Source organism: Manis javanica, chromosome 4 (genome assembly GCF_040802235.1).
Source record: "Manis javanica isolate MJ-LG chromosome 4, MJ_LKY, whole genome shotgun sequence".
NCBI lineage: Eukaryota > Metazoa > Chordata > Mammalia > Pholidota > Manidae > Manis > Manis javanica.
This window is the reverse complement of record NC_133159.1, coordinates 27,097,605-27,115,821: the sequence shown is the minus strand read 5'-3', so window position 1 is coordinate 27,115,821 and position 18,217 is coordinate 27,097,605. Positions and strand designations below refer to the sequence as shown.

At 40.4% G+C, this 18,217-nt stretch overlaps 1 protein-coding gene across 1 annotated transcript in view; it reads left to right on the top strand.

Annotated features, from left to right (window-relative positions):
- Positions 1-5,032, top strand: part of PSMB2 (proteasome 20S subunit beta 2) — a 28,678-nt gene extending 23,646 nt beyond the window's left edge. The window contains exons 4-6 of the mRNA XM_017658404.3: positions 1,007-1,169; positions 2,623-2,672; positions 4,799-5,032. Of these exons, the coding sequence (XP_017513893.1) occupies positions 1,007-1,169; positions 2,623-2,672; positions 4,799-4,906 (321 nt within the window). The 3' untranslated portion in view covers positions 4,907-5,032. The remainder of the gene's footprint in view (positions 1-1,006; positions 1,170-2,622; positions 2,673-4,798) is intronic.
- The last annotated feature ends 13,185 nt before the right edge of the window (positions 5,033-18,217 follow it).

Genomic DNA, 18,217 nt, shown 5'->3' with positions numbered 1-18,217 from the left:
TATTCAATTTCATTTAATGTGCACTTAACTGAATACATACCTTGAGAAATGGGCACATAACATGGCAAGGCCTGCTCACTATCTTCTGAGGCAAATACAAGAGGAAAAACACATTTTGCAGAGCAAAAGGAAGCCATGTTACATGGGAGTCTTACTACTGATGCCTGGGGGAATGTACAGACTGAATTTAACATGGTAAATGACTAAGCTGGCATAGAAAAGAATAATCATCCATTTGGTGATGAAGAGGAGGGCAAACTTATTCAAGGTTCTCTGGGGGAACTTGCATTTTTATATTTTCAGTAATATAAAGAAAGGATACCTATGAATCCAAGTTATAATTACTTTTTATTTGTCTCAGTAAAAATGACTTCTTAGTTATCTTAGGGTAAACTTGTTATATTAGAAAAATGTTAACATTTTGCCTAAATTGACAGTTTTTCTAATATTATTATGTTTCTTTGTAATTATGGACTTCCATTATTACTGTCTGCATTAAAAGTTTAATGATTTGACTTAAATATTTGAAACCTACCGTCCTTCCCCACTCCAACAAGAGTTTTTTCTTTAATAGTGGGACATACGGTTTGCCACTTGATATTTTGGTCCAGGTGCCCAGACTGAGCCTGTTTAGTCTCTGGCCTGACACACTGAGAACTGTGTTTGTTGGCTTCAGCAATTAGGAAAGACACAACAGCATCCATGCTTTGCTTTTGAAATGCTCTTTTAACTTGTTCTGGTCCACAGGCTTTAAGAAGAAAGCAGCCTTTTGTATATCTTAAAGTGCTCTAAATCTCTTTTGTTCAGAGAAAATAAGGTGACCTCACTTTACCTCTTACCACACTCTAGGTCTTTTTGATTTCTCTAAATTTTTACTTTCATTATGATTTACTTAGCTGCTGCTATTTTCTTGTTTACCAAGAGTTAGAATGTTCCCATGTGTCATGGGAAAAGATGTTGGTACTGTTGCTTCGATACATCACTTTGCCATGTCTTTCTTTTGCAGACCCCATATCACGTCAACCTCCTCCTGGCTGGCTATGATGAGCATGAGGGTCCAGCGCTCTACTACATGGACTACCTAGCAGCCTTGGCCAAGGCTCCTTTTGCAGCCCATGGCTATGGTGCCTTCCTGACTCTCAGTATCCTGGATCGATACTACACACCAAGTAAGTTCCAGCACTTCTAGTCAGGGAGTGGTAGTAGAGCCCCATCTTCAACTGTTCCTGGTTTTGTACATTACTCTCTTGTAGACGGGTGGCCAGGGCTTGCACAGAGGATGGAGCCTAAGAAGCACATGCACGTGCCCTCTAGAAGCTGTTCTCTCCTGCAGATCAGTAGGGTTAATTGAAAAGCTGATTAAAGTCCCTCTTTTGCCAGACAAAATGAGATATTGCTTATTTCCAGAGCCTTGCTTTATTTTAAAGGAGGTTTGAGGTAGTAAAATATATTTCTTCAGCTACAAAAGTTCTATTTTCCACACATTTTTCCCTGCCTAGATGCTTATTAGTATCTCAGCTATAGAGAATGAGCAAGTAAACCAAGTGATATGTGCATTTGTTTTGAGTTGGTGAGAATGAACAGGTTCCCAGCAAGACAACAGGATTCCTTTGCTTAAAATATGAAAGCTTTGAAACCCATAGCCTGGGCCCTTCCATTGGTTCGTATCACCTATTAACTGCCCCCTCCTGCAAGAAAAAGCTGGCTCACTACTTGCCAGTAAACTGTCAGCTTGTTAAAGCTTCCAACATGGATGCTTTGGTCCTAAATTGATCTTCTGGCCCCCATCCTGACCTCAACTTTAGCCACTGTGACCAGCAGGCACTTGGGATTCTTATCTTTTACTGGCTATACAGATGGAGCACAGATAACCACCTCTCTCCTTACCTGCCATTCTTCCCTTATGTACAGTAAAAGTCTGGCCTCTTCATCTTCATTCCTTTTTTGGTGCTGACCTCTTATTCAGCTTCAGCCACACCAGAGCTTCAGGCCACATCCTGATAAGAAGTAGCCTGGCCTCCTGGTGACTGTTTCTTGATTTGGCATCTGTCAATAATACAGCTGACTGACCCACCAAAATAACCACCAGCCAGCCCTGAAGCCTAACTGTGTAATATGTCATCCCAGTTTGCCATGCCCATGGACAGTTCTTTTGGTTTCTATTTTATGAGAGTCTCAGCCCCATCCTATGAATTCTCTTTCTATTGTTAAGCTGAGACCCAGCTGGGAAAGTGAGGCTAAACTCTGGCCCTGTCCTTCCTTTCTCTGACTTGCAGCTGGCTAGGGCAGATGGAACTGATTTAAACCCTGGTCTAAAGGGTGTGGGAGAATGAGCTGTAAGAAAGAGGCAGGCCCTGGCCATGGGAGGCAGAATTCCGTCATGCTTACCCTTCTCTGTAGCAAATTGATTTGCAATGGCTTCTGGTTGCCAGAGCATTGGGTCTTGGGCACCCTCGACTGCATATGGAATAAGTTTGTTGCAAGCTAGAAGGTAGGAATTTTTTTCTCTTTTCCATTTGTGTGGCATGCTGACTCGAAGAAGTTTGAAACTTAATCAAAGGTTTGGCCCATGGAGAGCTGGACTTAACAGTAGCACTACTCAGCTTTTGTGCTTTCTTTCAGCTATCTCACGTGAGAGGGCAGTGGAGCTTCTTCGGAAATGTCTAGAGGAGGTGAGTAGCTCCCGTGGGATTCTGTAAAGAACGTTTCTGAACTCTTTGTTTGCCAATATCATTTCAGTTCTTTCTTGGTTGAATTTTTTCTGATTCTTGTGAGAAAGTGTAATACCTGCTAACCAGATGTGAAGTCGCTACTAGGGATAGAGTTTGGTGGGTAACAAGCTAATTTTTTCTCTCAAGGGTCACCTTCCTCATCCATGTCAACTTTACAATTTAGTTACTTTTGTTTTGGGTTTATCCAGACTAATGGTTCTCAAATTTTAGCATGTATAAGAATCATCTGGAGGAAACTTGTTTTATAAAAAAAGAGAAAGAAAGAAAGCAAGAGAGAAAGAGAAAGAAAGAAGGAAAGAAAGAAGGAAAGAAGAAAGAAAGAAAGATGAATTCATATCCATCTTCTCCCCTAACCCCTCCAAGATCCTGCTTTAGTCATCCCAGTATAGAGCCTGAGAATATTTTAACTAGCAGTCCCAGGTGACTTTGCTGCAGGTGGTAACTGGGCCATACTTTAAGAATTGCTGCCTTATTATACCTGCTCTATTCATGGGCCACCTGGAGTTGCCATACTGTCTGCTCCCTTAACAGTGCATGGGTTCTGGAGAGAAAGCCTCCCCTAAGAATTCGGAATGTCGTAGAAGGTAACTAGGAAGCTTTAGGCAGAAGGGAAGAGTAGCCTTCAGTTTGTGAGGCCAGGAACACAGACCACCCATTCCAGTACTGCTGAGAGTCTGAAGCTTTGGGGTATGAATGGAGAATGAGAAGGAAAAGAAAGGGACTCCTTTAGGCTTTTTCATTCTCTTACTGTTCTTACAGCCTGAGGATGAACTTGAATTCATGGTCTAGAAAGATAGGAGGAGGAGAGCAGGTGGGACACTGAACAAAACATCAGTTTGCTTCTCACGCAAGACTGTCCTTTCAGTCCGCAGTGCCCCCTTCTCCCTCTTGTCTGTAAATTCCCTTTCCAAAGGAGAAGCTGAGAATAAATGGGTGTGCTTAACCATTCATCTGAGAGGCCCTATTAGTCCAGCAGCCCCAAGTGTTGCGAGGGCCTGACAGGAAAAAGCAGCTCCTTGGAATTGGAATATCAAGTGCTTTGAGACTTTATTCCCCATGGATCCTAAAGATGATTATTTTAGAAATCCACATTTCCTTATTATCATCTTTTCTTAATCTTGGAGTTTGTTTCTGAATGTAAGACTCATTGGCCAGAGAAGACCCTGGAAATAGAATGGGTTGTTTCTGCCCAGTCCTCAGCTGTAAAGGAGATGGGAAACATCAAGGGAAGGGGAACTTGGGCCTGGGGAGGTGGACTTCCTGGGGATATGCTCCTAAGGGAGCAGGTACAGAGTTTTGTACCTTCTCTGTAGAGACTAAGTGAGGTGTCCAGGAAGGGTAGCTAGACAAGCAAACATTTCATCCAGCTGTGTTCCTCAATAATCAGCCAGGTTATTAGTGGGACTGTCTGCTTCTGTGCGCATAGACCTGGCTCCTTTGAACAGCTTCTCAGGCAGAGAGTTGTAGGAGTGCAGAGATGCTAGTTTAATGAGAGGTCAGTGTGGATTGGAGGAGACAGAAACAGGGTTGTTCCGAGAGCAGTTACGCTCACATCCTTCCCACCATCCCTCCAGCTACACAGACACACTGACACACACTCAAGTCTTTATAATGTGGGTAGGTGACTGGAACAAACTGTTGAAACATAGTAGTACATTGCTTTGGTTCAATTGCCCTTTGGTCCTAGGGCAGTCACTTATTATCTTTGAGACTTTGTTGGCTTATTATCTTGAGACATTTTAATGGACAAGTCTGTGTTTACCAGGCTGATTGGTAGCAGACTACTGGGAATAGAGCATTGGATTGCCTTAATTTTTTCATCAGCTGACGGACCAGAGACAAGCTCCCAGCTGCATCTCCCGTGTTTACTTAACTACCTTCTAGTCAGCCTCCAGCTGCAGTTTGGGCTTTCCTCAGTGTCCTAGTACTGACTGCCCCAACAGAGTATAAACTCCACAAAAGTGGGGATTTTTATTTGCTTAATGCCCAGTTCTCTAACAGAACCTGGCCCATAGTTGGTGCTCAATAAATATTTGTTGACTGATTTCCTTCATGTTTCTCTGCAGCTCCAGAAACGCTTCATCCTGAATCTGCCAACTTTCAGCGTTCGAATCATTGACAAAAATGGCATCCATGACCTGGACAACATTTCCTTCCCTAAACAGGGTTCCTAACGTCATGCCCTCCTTCCTTCTTGCCAGGAAACTTTTTCTGATGGGCTCCTTTTTTTTTTCTACTCTTTTGCTGTACACTCTTAATAGATGCTTTATTCAGAATAAACATGAATATGGATAAATTGAGCTCTCTGGCTTGAGTCTCAGTTTACCTAACATCACCTCAGGAAGGAAACAGAGGAATATCTTCATTAGACTTTTTTCGGGGACTGTCTTTCTTCCTGCCTCTTTCCTGTCATTAAGGCTCTAATTGTCCTTTATCAGCCAACAGCCCCAGCCTCTTTCCCATCTAAGGCTCTCATAGATCTTGCTTGCTAATGTCTCATTCACTCTAAAGCTGTGGTTCTTTTTGCCCCTATGCTTCATATTTAATTAGTTAATTAATTAGAATAGGTAATACATGCACTGAGTAAAAAATGCAAACGGTACAAAGACACAAAATGTTTCTCCTGTCCCTATAATTTGGTCATCTGCTTCCCTTCCCAGAGGAAACTTCAGCTAATTTCTTATCTGTCCTTGAAGAGATATGCATAAAGCATGCACGCACACATGTGCACATTCACATGTCCCCTTTTAAAAACATTTAAGTGTTCTGCGTATTTATTTCACTTAATACTATATTTGAAGTCTTTTAAAATCTGTACATATATAGCTGCCTTATTCTTGTTCACAGTTGCATAATATCTATTAAATCGATTTGCAATAGGCAGTTAACCAGATATCTGTTTTAATTTTTAATCTAGCTTTTTGGGAATGGATAATGTAGTTGTTTTTTGATTGGTGCCACTAAAACAGGTGTTCTTAACTGGGTGCATGTATCAGAAGCACCTGGGGAGTTTTCTGTTTCAGTGCACAGGATTAGGCTGCACTTACTCCCTGATTCCAACTAAGTAGGTTTGGAGCCTAGACATAGGAGTATTTTTTAAAGCTTCCCAAGCAATTATCTTCAGTCATGATAGCAAACAACTGGACTGAAGTTTCTTTGGAGCAACTATCCTCAAATTTTAGCATGCATCCTGTCCCCCTGAGGGCTTTCTGAAACATAGCTTCCTAGGTCCTACCCTGTAGTTTCTGAATGTCTGGGTGAGGCCTGAGTGAGATTTTGCATTTCTAACATTTCTAATGCTGCTACTGCTGATCCGGGAACCACACTTAAGGCACCTTTGGTCTTAAAACAAGATAAGCTTTACTTTGTCTAATTCTGTGCTCCTCTTAATACCACATACAGATAGATTTTTGTTTTACATGAGGTGGAATATCTAAGATAATACATACCAGTCAGAACATTTGTATTAATGGTGTGAATGTCAGATTTGCATGTTGAGCACCTTTTTTTTTTTTAATCAATGTACATCACATTGGTTCAACAGTCCCCCTCCCCCTTGGTAACCATTAGTCACTTCTCAGTGTCTATATGAGTCTAATGCTGTTTTGTTCCTTTTGATTTGCTTTGTTTTTATATTCCACAAATAAGTGAAATCATATGGCATTTGTCATACTCTGCCTGGCTTATTTCACTGAGCATAATACCCTCTAGATCCACCTATGTTGTTGCAAATGGCAGGATTTCTTTTCTTTTTATGGCTGAATGATATTCCATTTTGTATATGAACCACATCTTCTTTGTCCATCTGTTGATGGACACAGGTTGCTTGCATATCTTGGCTATTGCAAACAGTGCAACAATAAACATAGGGATGCATATGTCTTTTTGAATCAGGGATTTTGTTTTCTTCAGGTAAGTTCCTAGGAGTGAAATTACTGGGTCAAATGATATTTCTATTTTTTTATTTTTTGAGGAACCTCTATACTGCTTTCCACAGTGCCTGCAGCAATTTATGTTCCCTCCAACAATTCCCTCAACAAGAAAGGAGGGTTCCCCTTTCTCTGCACACTTGTCAGCATTTGTTACTGTCTTTTGGATAGTGGCCGTTCTAACTGGTATGAGGTGATATCTCATTGTGGTTTTAATTTGCATTTCCCTGATGATTAGTGATGTGAAGCATCTTTTCATGGGCCTGTTGGCCATTTGTATTTCTTTGGAGAAGTGTCTGTTCAGGTCCTCCACCTGTTCTTTGATATGGTTATTTGTCTTTTGGGTTTTGAGGCATGTGAGTTTTTTATATATTTTATATATTAACCCTTATTGGATGAGTTGTTTACAAATATTCTCCCATACTATAGGGTGCCTTTTTGTTCAGCTGATGGTGTCCTTTGCTGCACAAAAGCTTTTTTTTTTTTTTTTTTTTTTTGAGAGGGCATCTCTCATATTTATTGATCAAATGGTTGTTAACAACAATAAAATTCAGTATAGGGGGGGTCAACGCTCAATGTACAATCATTAATCCATCTCAAGCCTAGTTCTCGTCAGTCTCCAATCTTCTGAAGCATAACAAACAAGTTCTTACATGGTGAACGAATTCTTACGTAGTGAATAAATTCTTACATGGTGAACAGTACAAGGGCATTCATCACAGAAACTTTCGGTTTTGATCATGCATTATGACCTATAAACAATCAGGTCAAATATGAATATTCGTTTGATTTTTGTACTTGATTTATATGTTGATCCCACATTTCTCCTATTATTATTATTATTTTTATTTTTAATAAAATGCTGAAGTGGTAGGTAGATGCAAGATAAAGGTAGAAAACATAGTTTAGTGCTGTAAGAAGGCAAATATAGATGATCAGATGATCAGGTGTGTGCCTATGGACTAAGTATTAATCCAGGCTAGACAAGGGCAGCAAGACATCCACGGATGCAGAAGATTTCTCTCAAAGCAGGGGGGGTGAGGTTCTGGGCCTCACCTCTGTTGATCCCCAAATTCTCACCTGATGGCCCCCCTGCGACTGTGCCTGTCTTAGGTTGTTCCTCCCTTGGGGAATCTTACCCGTCTCTGGCTAACCAGTCATCTTCCGGGGCCATACAGGGAAATGTAAAGTTGGTAAGTGAGAGAGAAGCCATATTGTTTGCAAAGGTTAGCTTTTTACTTCTTTGCAGATTTATGCCCTGTGGCTTCTATGCCCAGCACTTGTCTCGAGGTATCTTTACCACCTGGAGGAATTATGATACTCTGTAAATTCGATATGAGGCACGAATTCTATTTAAGGGTTGTAATTAGGAAGGAAGAAGAAAAGCTATAGATGTAGCATATGAAGGAAACATGGGAGGATTGATTATTTCTTTGACATATCTTCTTGTAGAGTACCTTAAGTATGTATAGGTTTTAAACTACTAACTAATTTGCACACACATATTAACATAATAGGAATACGGTGACATAAACAAAGCAAATCTATAATTACCATCCATCTTCAGTGAAGCCAAGAAAACCATTTAGGCACCCTAGGCATTTGTGAAAATTTATCTATGATATGATGGATATTGTCCAACTGTACTTGAACCATCAGACAAATTAAAGCAGCCCATTTCTGGGATCTGTTCACATCCCATATGTTCTTTTAACCATAGATAGTCTATAGTCATGAGATTTTGGAGTGCTACAACTTGCACCCCTCCCAACTCCTGGTTGAGTTCCAACAGTACAGATCCGGTCAAATTCGTTGTCTCACTATATGCACATGCCAGCCTAGACATCTCCCTCCTCATTCCTATGGCAAGTCCAGGAGACGGTGGGCTGGATGCAGCCACAACCGCAGCATCGTCCGGATCCCTGTGGAGGCTTTTTGATGCACAAAAGCTTTTTAGTTTGATGTAGGCCCACTTATTCATTTTTTATTTTGTTTCCCTTGCCTGAGGAGATATGTTCAGGAAAAAGTTGTTCATGTTTATATTCGAGATTTTTGCCTATGTTTTCTTCTCAGAGTTTTATGGTTTCATGACTTACATTCAAGTCTTTGATCCATTTCGAGTTTACTTTTGTGTATGGACTTAGACAATCTTGTTTCATTCACTTATATGTAGCTGTCCAGTTTTGCCAACACCAGTTGTTGAAGAAACTGTCTTTCCCCATTGTATATTCATGACTTATATATCACATATTAATTGACCGTAGATGTGTGGGTTTATATCTGGATTCTCTATTCTGTTCCATTGATCTATGGGTCTGTTCTTATGCCAGTACCAAAGATTACTGTGGCTTTGTAGTAGAGCTTGAAGTCAGGGAGTGTAATCCCTCCACCTTTGTTCTTCTTTCTCAGTATTGCTTTGGCTGTTTGGGGTATTTTGTGGTTCCATATGAATTTTAGAACTATTTGTTCTAGTTCATTGAAGAATGCTCTTGGTATTTTGATAGAGATTGCATTGAATCTGTAAATTGCTTTGGGCAGGATGGCCATTTTGACAATATTAATTCTTCATGAGCACCAGATAGATTTCCATATTTTGGTGTTTTAATTTCTCTTATGAGTGTCTTATAGTTTTCAGAGTAGAGGTCTTTGACCTCCCTGGTTAGTTTTATTCCTAGGTATTTTATTCTTTTTGATTGAATTGTAGAGTTGTTTTCCTGATTTCTCTTTCTGCTAGTTCATTGTTAGTATATAGGAATGCAACAGATTTTTGTATGTTAATTTTGCATCCTCCAACTTTGCTGAATTCAGTTATTAGTTCTAGTAGTTTTTTGGTGGATTCTTTAGGGTTTTCTATATAATATGGCATCTGAAAATACAGAGTTTAAATTCTTCCTTACCAACTTAGATGCCTTTTATCTCTGTGTTATCTGATTGCTGTGGCTGGGACCTCCGGTACTAAGTTGAATAAAGTGGTGATAGTGGGCATCTTTGTCTTTCCCCGATCTTAGAGGAAAAACTTTCAACTTTTCTCTGTTAAGTATGATGTTGGCTATGGGTTTGTCATATATGGCCTTTGTTATGTTGAGGTATGTACCCTCTATGCCCTTTTTGTTGAGCATTTTTATTTTGAATCGATGTTGAATTTTGTCAGATGCTTTTTCAGCAGCTATTGAGTTGATCATGTGGTTTTTGTTCTTTTTGTTGATGTGTATATGATATTGATTTACAAATATTGTACCATCGTTGCATCCCTGGAATAAATCCCACTTGGTCATGGTGGATGACCTTTGTGATGTATTTTTGGATTCAGTTTGCTAATATTTTGTTGAGGATTTTTGCATCTGTTCATCAGAGATACTGCTCTGTAATTTTCTTTTTCTGTGGTGTCTTTGTGTGGTTTTGGTATTAGAGTGATGCTGGCCTCATAGAATAAGTTTGGAAGCATTCCCTCCTCTTCTACTTTCTGAAATGCTTTAAGAAGGATGGGAACTAAATCTTCTTCTAAGTGTTTGGTGAAATTTGGCTGTGAAGACATCTGGACCTGGAGTTTTGTTTTGGGGGAGTTTTTTTGTTACCAATTCAATTTCATTGTTGGTAATTGGTCTGTTCAGCTTTTCTGTTTCTTCCTGGGTCAGTCTTGGAAGATTATATTTTTCTAGGAAGTTGTCCAATTTATTGGCATATAATTTTTCATAAATTCTCTAATAGTTCTTTATATTTCTGTGACATCCATTGTGATTATTCCTTCATTTCTGATTCTGTGTGTGTACACTCTCTTTTTTTCTTGATATGTCTGGCTAGGGGTTTATCTATTTTGTTTATTTTCTCAAAGACCTAGCTCCTGGTTTCATTGACTTTTTTTCTATTGTTTTATTCTCTATTTTATTAATTTCTGCTCTCATCTTTATTATGTCATTCATATGGACTTTGGGTTTCATTTGTTCTTCTTTTTCTTGTTTCTTTAATTGTGATTTTAGATTATTTGGGATTGTTCTTGTTTTTTGATGTAAGCCCGTATTGCTATGTACTTTCCTCTTAGAATTGCCTTTGCTTCATACCACAGATTTTGGGCTATTGTGTTTTTGTTTTCATTTGTCTCCATGTGTTGCTTTATTTCTGTTTTGTTCATTGATCCATTGGTTATTTAAAAGCATGTCATTTAGCCTCCATGTGTTTGTCTATTTTTTCTTTGTGCAATTTATTTCTGGTTTCATACCATTGTGGTCTGATAGGCTGCTTAATACAGTTTCAGTCTTTTTAAATTTATTGAGGGTCTTCTTTTGGCCTAATACGTGATCTGTTCTGGAGAACGTTCCATGTACACTTGAGAAAAATGTGTATCTTGTTGCTTTTGGATGGAGTGTTCTGTAGGTATCTGTGAAGTCCATTTGATCTAATGTATTGTTCATTGCCTCTGTTTCCTTATTTATTTTCTGTCTGGTTGATATATTGTTATGAGAGGTGTGTTAACAGTCTTCTAAGAGAAATATGTTACAATCTGTTTCCTCCTTTAATTCTGTTGGTACTTGTTTTACACATTTAGATGCTCCTATAGGATGCATAGATATTTATAATGGTTATATACTCTTGTTAAACTGATCCCTTTATCATTATATAATGTCCTTCTTTGTCTCTTGTTACTTTTTTTGTTTTGAAATCAATTTTGTCTAAGTACTGTTACTCCTGTTTTATTCTCCCTATTATTTGAATATGGTATCTTTTTTCATCCCTTCATTTTTAGTCTGTGTATGTCTTTGGGTCTAAAATGAGTCTCTTGAAGGCAGCATATAGATGGGTCTTGTTTCCTTATCCATTCTTCCACTCTATGTCTTTTGATTGGTGCATTCAGTCCATTTACATTTAAGGTGATTATTGATAGATATGTACTTATTGTCATTTTATTAATTGTTTTCTATTGTTTTTTTTAATCTCCACTTTGTTCCTTTCTTCCTCTCATATTCTTGTGATTGGTTTTCTTTAGTGTTGTAATTTAATTTCTCTCTTTTTAAAGTTAATTAATTTTTGTGTGTGTGTATTTACTGTAGGGTTTAGTTTTGTGGTTACCAAACGTTCAAGGATAGCTTCTTTAGTATATAATAGTCTATCTTCAATTTCTGATTATTCTATTTCAAACACGATCTAAAGGTACTTTTTTTTCCCTTCTTCCTCTTCCTCCTCCACATTTTTTGTATTAGATGTCATAATCTGCACTTTTTATATATCCCTTGACTGATTTTGAGTGTAGTTGATTCTGCTTCTTTTGTTTTGTTTTAACATTTCCTACTTGCTTGGTAATTAGTTGGTCTACTACCTTTACTGTGGATTTATTTTCAGTGGGAAAAGCTATTTAACCTTAGGGTCATTTCCATCTACAGCAGTTCCTTTCACATATTGTGTAAGACTGGCTTAGTCATGGCAAATTCCTTCAACTTTTGTTTATCTGGAAATTGTTTAATCCCTGCTTCAAATTTAAGTGATTATCTTGCTGGGTAGAGGATTCTTGGCTGGAGGTCCTTCTGTTTCAGTATATTTCATGCTACTGCTTTATGGCCTGAAGAGTTTCTGTTGAGAAGTCTGCTGATAGCCTGATGGGATGGATTCCTTTATAAGTAATCTTTTTTCTCTCTCTGACTACTTTCAACACTCTCCTTATCCTTGATCTTTGCCATTTTAATTATTGTATGTCTTGGTGTTGTCATCCTGGGGCTTCTTTTGTTAGGGGATCTCTGTGCTTCCATGACCTGAGTGTCTATTTTATTCCCCAAAGTGGAGAAGTTTTCAACAATTATTTCCTTGAAGAGACTTTCTATCCCTTTGTCTTTCTCTTCTCCTTCTGGTACCCCTATTATGTGAATATTGTTTCATTTATATTGGTCACATAGCTCTCTTATTCTTTGATTCCTAGAGATCCTTTTTTCTCACAGTTCTTCAGCTTCTTTGTTTTCTTGTTCTCTAATTGTTTCATTTACTGTCTCCTCTATATGATCTAATCTACTTTTAAGTCCCTCCATTGTATGTTTCATTTCAGATACTGTATTCTTCAGCTCTGAGTGGCTCTTCAGGTTTTCTGTCTCTTTGTTGAAGTTCTCCCTGAGATCTTGACTACTTTTCTATAAATCCGTGAGCATGTTTTTTACTTTTATTTTGAAATCTTTATCAAGAAGGCTGGCGATCTCTGTTTCATTTAGCCCTCTTTCTTGGGTTCTGTCTTGTAGCTTTGCTTGGATCAAATTCCTCTGCCTGCTCATTTTGTCAAGGATTGTTTCTTCCTTTGTATTAGATGTCTCTGCTCTGTTTCTGGTCTAAAGAGTTATAGCTTTATGAAGAAGGTGTGCTATGGTGCACAGAATTTCAATATTCTTGACTCTCTAGTGCCTGGTTCTATTTTACGGGGGCCCCATTTGTTAGTGTGCCATGGATGGGGCACCTTTCTGTCTGGCTTCTGTAGTGGTCTAAGTCTGGGTGAGAAGTTTCCTTGAGCTACTGCTTTTGTGATCAGCTTAGGAATTTCTGTTGAGCTCACTGTGGGTGGGGCCACCCTCTGCCTGGCCTGCAGCAATGGTGGGGCTGCAGGGTTAATGGGGTAGGTGGTCCAATGTGCCCCAGCCGGATGCACAGCACTGGGTTTGGACTTCTGAAAGGAGAAAGGAGCTCTTGGGTCTGGTTCCTCCAAGCACCTCTCTGATTGGGTGCAATGGAGTCAAGCAAGCTTGGAAAGTCTCCTTCTACCTGCCAGGCAGCAAAGTCTGATGCTGCCACTGGACCAAATGGGTTGGTGTCTGGCAGTGTGCAGGGATGTGCCTCAGGGCTGCATTGCCAGTAAGGGGGATGAGCTGTCTGGAGCTCCTGAGAATTCCTAATCTGTGGGGCTGAGGAAGGTCTGGGGAGGTATCCTCCACCTGCCCTTTCTCCTGAGGAGAGAGTTCTGTCCAACCCTCATCACCTCTGGTACCCCTCGCACTGCTGGCAAGTCTTTCAAACTGCCGCCTCTGCTTTGGATCTCGACTGGTGGAGCATGCCTGCCATCCACACTGGCTAGAGTCTAAGCCTCCCAGAGTGTTCCACCTGCCTCTGATGCCCAGCCCAAATAATCACCAGAACCCAATGTAATGTGGGCTTGTGCTCCCAGAACAGATCTCCAGGGCCAGGTGTACAGTGCTTTGGGGGTCCTACCTGCTCCCCACTCCATTCCTCTTTTTCCTGCCTGTAGGCTGGTATAGGGGGTGGGCTTAGGTCCCACTCGATCTTAGCTTTGCCATCTCACCCTTTTCTTGATGGCCTCTCCTTCCTCAGGTGTATGGGCATCTATTCTGCAGTCTTCAGGTCATTTTCAGGCCTAGTTGCATTTATTGTATTTTCCTTTTTTATGTGTTTTTGGGAGGAGGTTTCTATCTTGCCTTCCTATTCCACCATCTTTAATCCAATAATCCGCATGTTGTACACTTTTTAATACACCAATAGTAAATGCTGTATACCCTAAGAAGAAAAATCTTGGATAAATGGAGAGAAAGAGACGATTTCGTATCACCAGAACTGGTTCAGCCTCCAGTACCACTATGACTGTGCATAGGGTTTTGGCTTTTGGCTGGATTCCTGAGTTGTTCTAGGGCATTTTTAAAGCTCCACAGGTGATTCTCATGCTGCCCCAGTTGAGCACCACTGCTAAAACATAGGCAGTCCTGCTTCATGGTTTTCCCATCTATAAAATCTCAAAATTTTACCTGTTCCATGGGGGTGGTTATGAAGAGTCCATGAGGTAATGCAAAGCATTTAGAACAGGGTCTGGCACATGGCACTCAGCAAGTATATAACCATTGGTATAGTTCTGCATCCAAGCTCTACCAGGAATGAAAAGGTTCTCTGCCTCTGAATCTAAGTATCCCAGGGCAGTCTAAGTAAGCCCACCAGCCCTCCCTGAGTCCCAGTCTCTTTTCTCCAGCCCAGATCTCTTTTCTGAGCCCCAGATCAATTTATTCCAAAGTATTCACTCTCCAGCCATAGGGACATCAAACTCAACATGTCTAAAGCTGAGTCTTACCATCTGCCCCCCTCCAGACCTCCTCTACAGCATTCCATCTTAGAGAAATTGAGCCGTCAGACTCCCAAGTGCTCAAGTGAGAAACCTGGGCATCATTTATTTTTAATAAACTTATTTTGGAGTATATTTGTTTTTACAGAAAAATTGCAAAGATAATACAGAGTTGCTTTATACCCCTCATCCGGTTTCCCCTTATGTTAACGTCTTACATGGGCATAGTACATTTGTGCAAACCAAGAAACCAACATTGGTTGGTACATAAGTATTAACGAAACTCCAGCTTTTAATCAGAATTCACCAGCTTTCTCACTGATGTCCTTTTTCTGTTCTAGGATACTACCCAGGAAACCACACTGCATTTAGTTAGGCATCATTTTTGGTGCTTTCTTTTTCTCCTACCTTCACATAGTCACTAAGTTTTGGCAGTTTTGCTTCCAAAATCTCTTAATAAAAATTTCCATCCCTATTATTGTGGTTAACCTCCCATCATTTCTTTCTTGAACTATTTTAACATCTTCCTAACTTCTATACTTTTAATTTCTTCCCTCTCTAGATCTTTCTCTGTGTTCTAAACAAGTTTGATCGTCCATTCCTCTCCTCACTTAAAACTTTGTAATGGTTTTCTGTTGCTTATAGAATACAGCCCAGTTCTTTGGTTTGACATGCTAGGCATTTCATAATTCTCCCCAAACCTAGCTGCCCAATCTCCTTTCTCTCATAAAAACCCAAATCCAACCGAGTTTTATATGGCCTCGGCGTACTTTCATGACTTCACACCTATACATACCTGCTATAACAACAGTAAGCATTGGTTTGTGGAACTTTTCGAGATGGAGCTGTGTGTGATTGAGTCATGATGCAGTGCACTCTTGATATTTTTTTAATCTGTTTTTTTCTACTGGATTTTGTTTTTTTTGAATGCCAGTGGTGTCCTGATTGCCTGGAGTTTGAAAAACACTGGGAATGCACTGCTCAGAATGGTCTTCCAATTGGTTCCCATCTGCTTTCAGGTAATTAATACACAGAAAATAATTTATTCCTTCCCAGGCTTGGGGTGAGAGGGGATAGTTTGGAGAAGAGAGCAGCTGTTTTGCCTTAGGGTAGGGAAGCTCAGCCCTGAAGAGGTTGGGGAGGCTGACAAGGAACCTCTAAGAGATGGGAGAAGTCACTGAAATAGCTTGAGAAGCTCCCAAGGGCATTGCCTGCTGAGCAGCAGTGGCTGAGCCTGCTCTGCCTGAATCCTAGTTAATGTCCGAAGCCTAGAGTCCTTTTGTTATCTATCTCCTCGCCTTGGTCCTTTGACTGAAGCAGCAGTCGTGCCAAGCAGGAGGGTCATTTTCGGGTTTTTTCTAGATGTCTGCAGCTGGCTTAGCTCCTGTATGTGAGTTATGAGTATGTTTGGGAGGAGAAAGGCCTGCAGCTTGGCCTCAGTCACCTTCCTTCATGAGGTTTGAGGAAGGGTTTTCAAAGGCTGCCCTTGTCTTATTTCTCCTGGAGTGCTATGATCCTTTAAAAGAAAATGGAAAGAAAGTCTTTTCTTTAAATGGGCATAAACTCCAAAAATTGGAATTCTTACCCAGTCAAAATACTCTCCATTTAATTTGCAACTACTTGCTTTGTAAAAAAAAAAAAAAAGCTGTGTTAACCTCCATTGCATTTTTTCTTTATAAACATCATCTACTATTTCTTAGGGCTACACCCAGATAGTCCGAGGCTAAAACACATTTTATTTTGCTAGGGAAAAAAACAAAAAACAATCTTACAAGGAAGAACAAATGCTGAGACCTCCTTAGAAGCTTCTTATGTCATTTATAGTTTCAACACCATACTGCTGCCTCTGCACTGTTATGGCTCATTATTGTTACTGTTGGGGCTCAAAGGCTGGAAGGACCTGCTTCCTCTCGCTGGGCTCAGGCCTGTGAGCCTCTGCAGAGGGCCATGTGGTACAGTGACGCGAAGTGGGGTGGATCAGGTCTGTGAGTCTCACTCATTCTGTGACCTTGGGCTAGTTGCTCTGAGGTGCAATTTTGTTATCTCTAAAACAGAACTTGGTGAGGAGTAAGTACATGGTTAACTTAAGGAAGGTTTTACAGCACTGAAACATTCACGGTAAATTAGTTTCTCCTTTGTCCACCTTAGAGATAGTTACAACCTTTTATTTGTTGTTATATGCTAGGCATTATTTAAATTCTATATGTCTCTTATTTCATTTAATCTCAATTTCCCATAGTCTAAAGTAATTTTAGCAGCTAAGTGTCTCTTGCTAGGCCCAGAGCTTTGACTGAAGCAGAGCATACTGCCAGCCTTTTCTCCAGTTCTGCTTTCATATGGGTGGGTTGAAGCAGTGAACCTTTCTGGAAAAGAAATCACATCTTTGGGTCTTTACCCTTAGAGATGATGCCCAGACTCTGTTCCTTTCACTTGTGAAAAAAAACAAAAATCTGTCTCTGAGAGCACACCTGCCAGAACTGGGGTAAGAGCATTCCAGGCGAAGCCAGCAGTGAGTGCACTGGCCCTAAGGCATAAAGTGGTAATTTGAGGAACAGAGAGGAAACCAGTGTGGCTAGAGCAAAGGAAGTGATCAAGAGAAAAGTCAAGAAAGTAGGCAAAATCTGGGCCTTAGTTTGAAGGTGTACCAATGAAAACAGGGAGACCAGTTGGAAGGCTGCTGTAGTTGTCCCTAGGGCAGTGGCAGAGGAGATAGAAGAGGATGGACTTTCTGATGGAAGGAGCCAGGAAAAGAACTAGAGTTGGAATCAGTGAGGTCAGAGGAAACCAGAAATTGGGAGCTACAGAGAAGAGCAAGTGGTCAGCCATGTCAAATGTTCCTCAGTCCAGAAAAAGGCCTTGGGATTTGACATAGTAGCCACTGAGGACCTTGCTGAGTGGATTTCAATAGACTGGTGGGGATAGAAGCCAGATTGAAGTGGGTTGAAAAGTGAATTGGGGGTGAGGAAGTGGAGGTAGGGGTGTAGCAATCCTTCAAAAACTTTAACTGCAAAGGAAGTAAGTGGGAAAAGGATTTGTTCTGTAAGGTAAGAGATCCTGGAACATGTTTGTTTTGGGGAATAATGTAGTATTCAGAAAGGTAGAGACTGATGATGCAGAAGACAAAAGATGCCTGAAGAGTGAAGTCCTCAAGAAGACAGCTGGATTAGCATCTCTCACACACACACACACACACACACACACACACACTCACTCACTCACTCATAGAACCAACAGCCAGATTGACTGGATTAGCATCACACACACACACACAGTCACTCATAGAACCAACAGCCAGATTGACACATTCACACACAGCCCCACCAAGGCACAGTAACACACACACACACACACACACAGTCGCTCATAGAACCAACAGCCAGATTGACACATTCACACACAGCCCCACCAAGGCACAGTAACACACACACACACACAGTCACTCATAGAACCAATAGCCAGATTGACACATTCACACACAGCCCCACCAGGGCACAGTAATACACACACACACACACACAGCCACACTG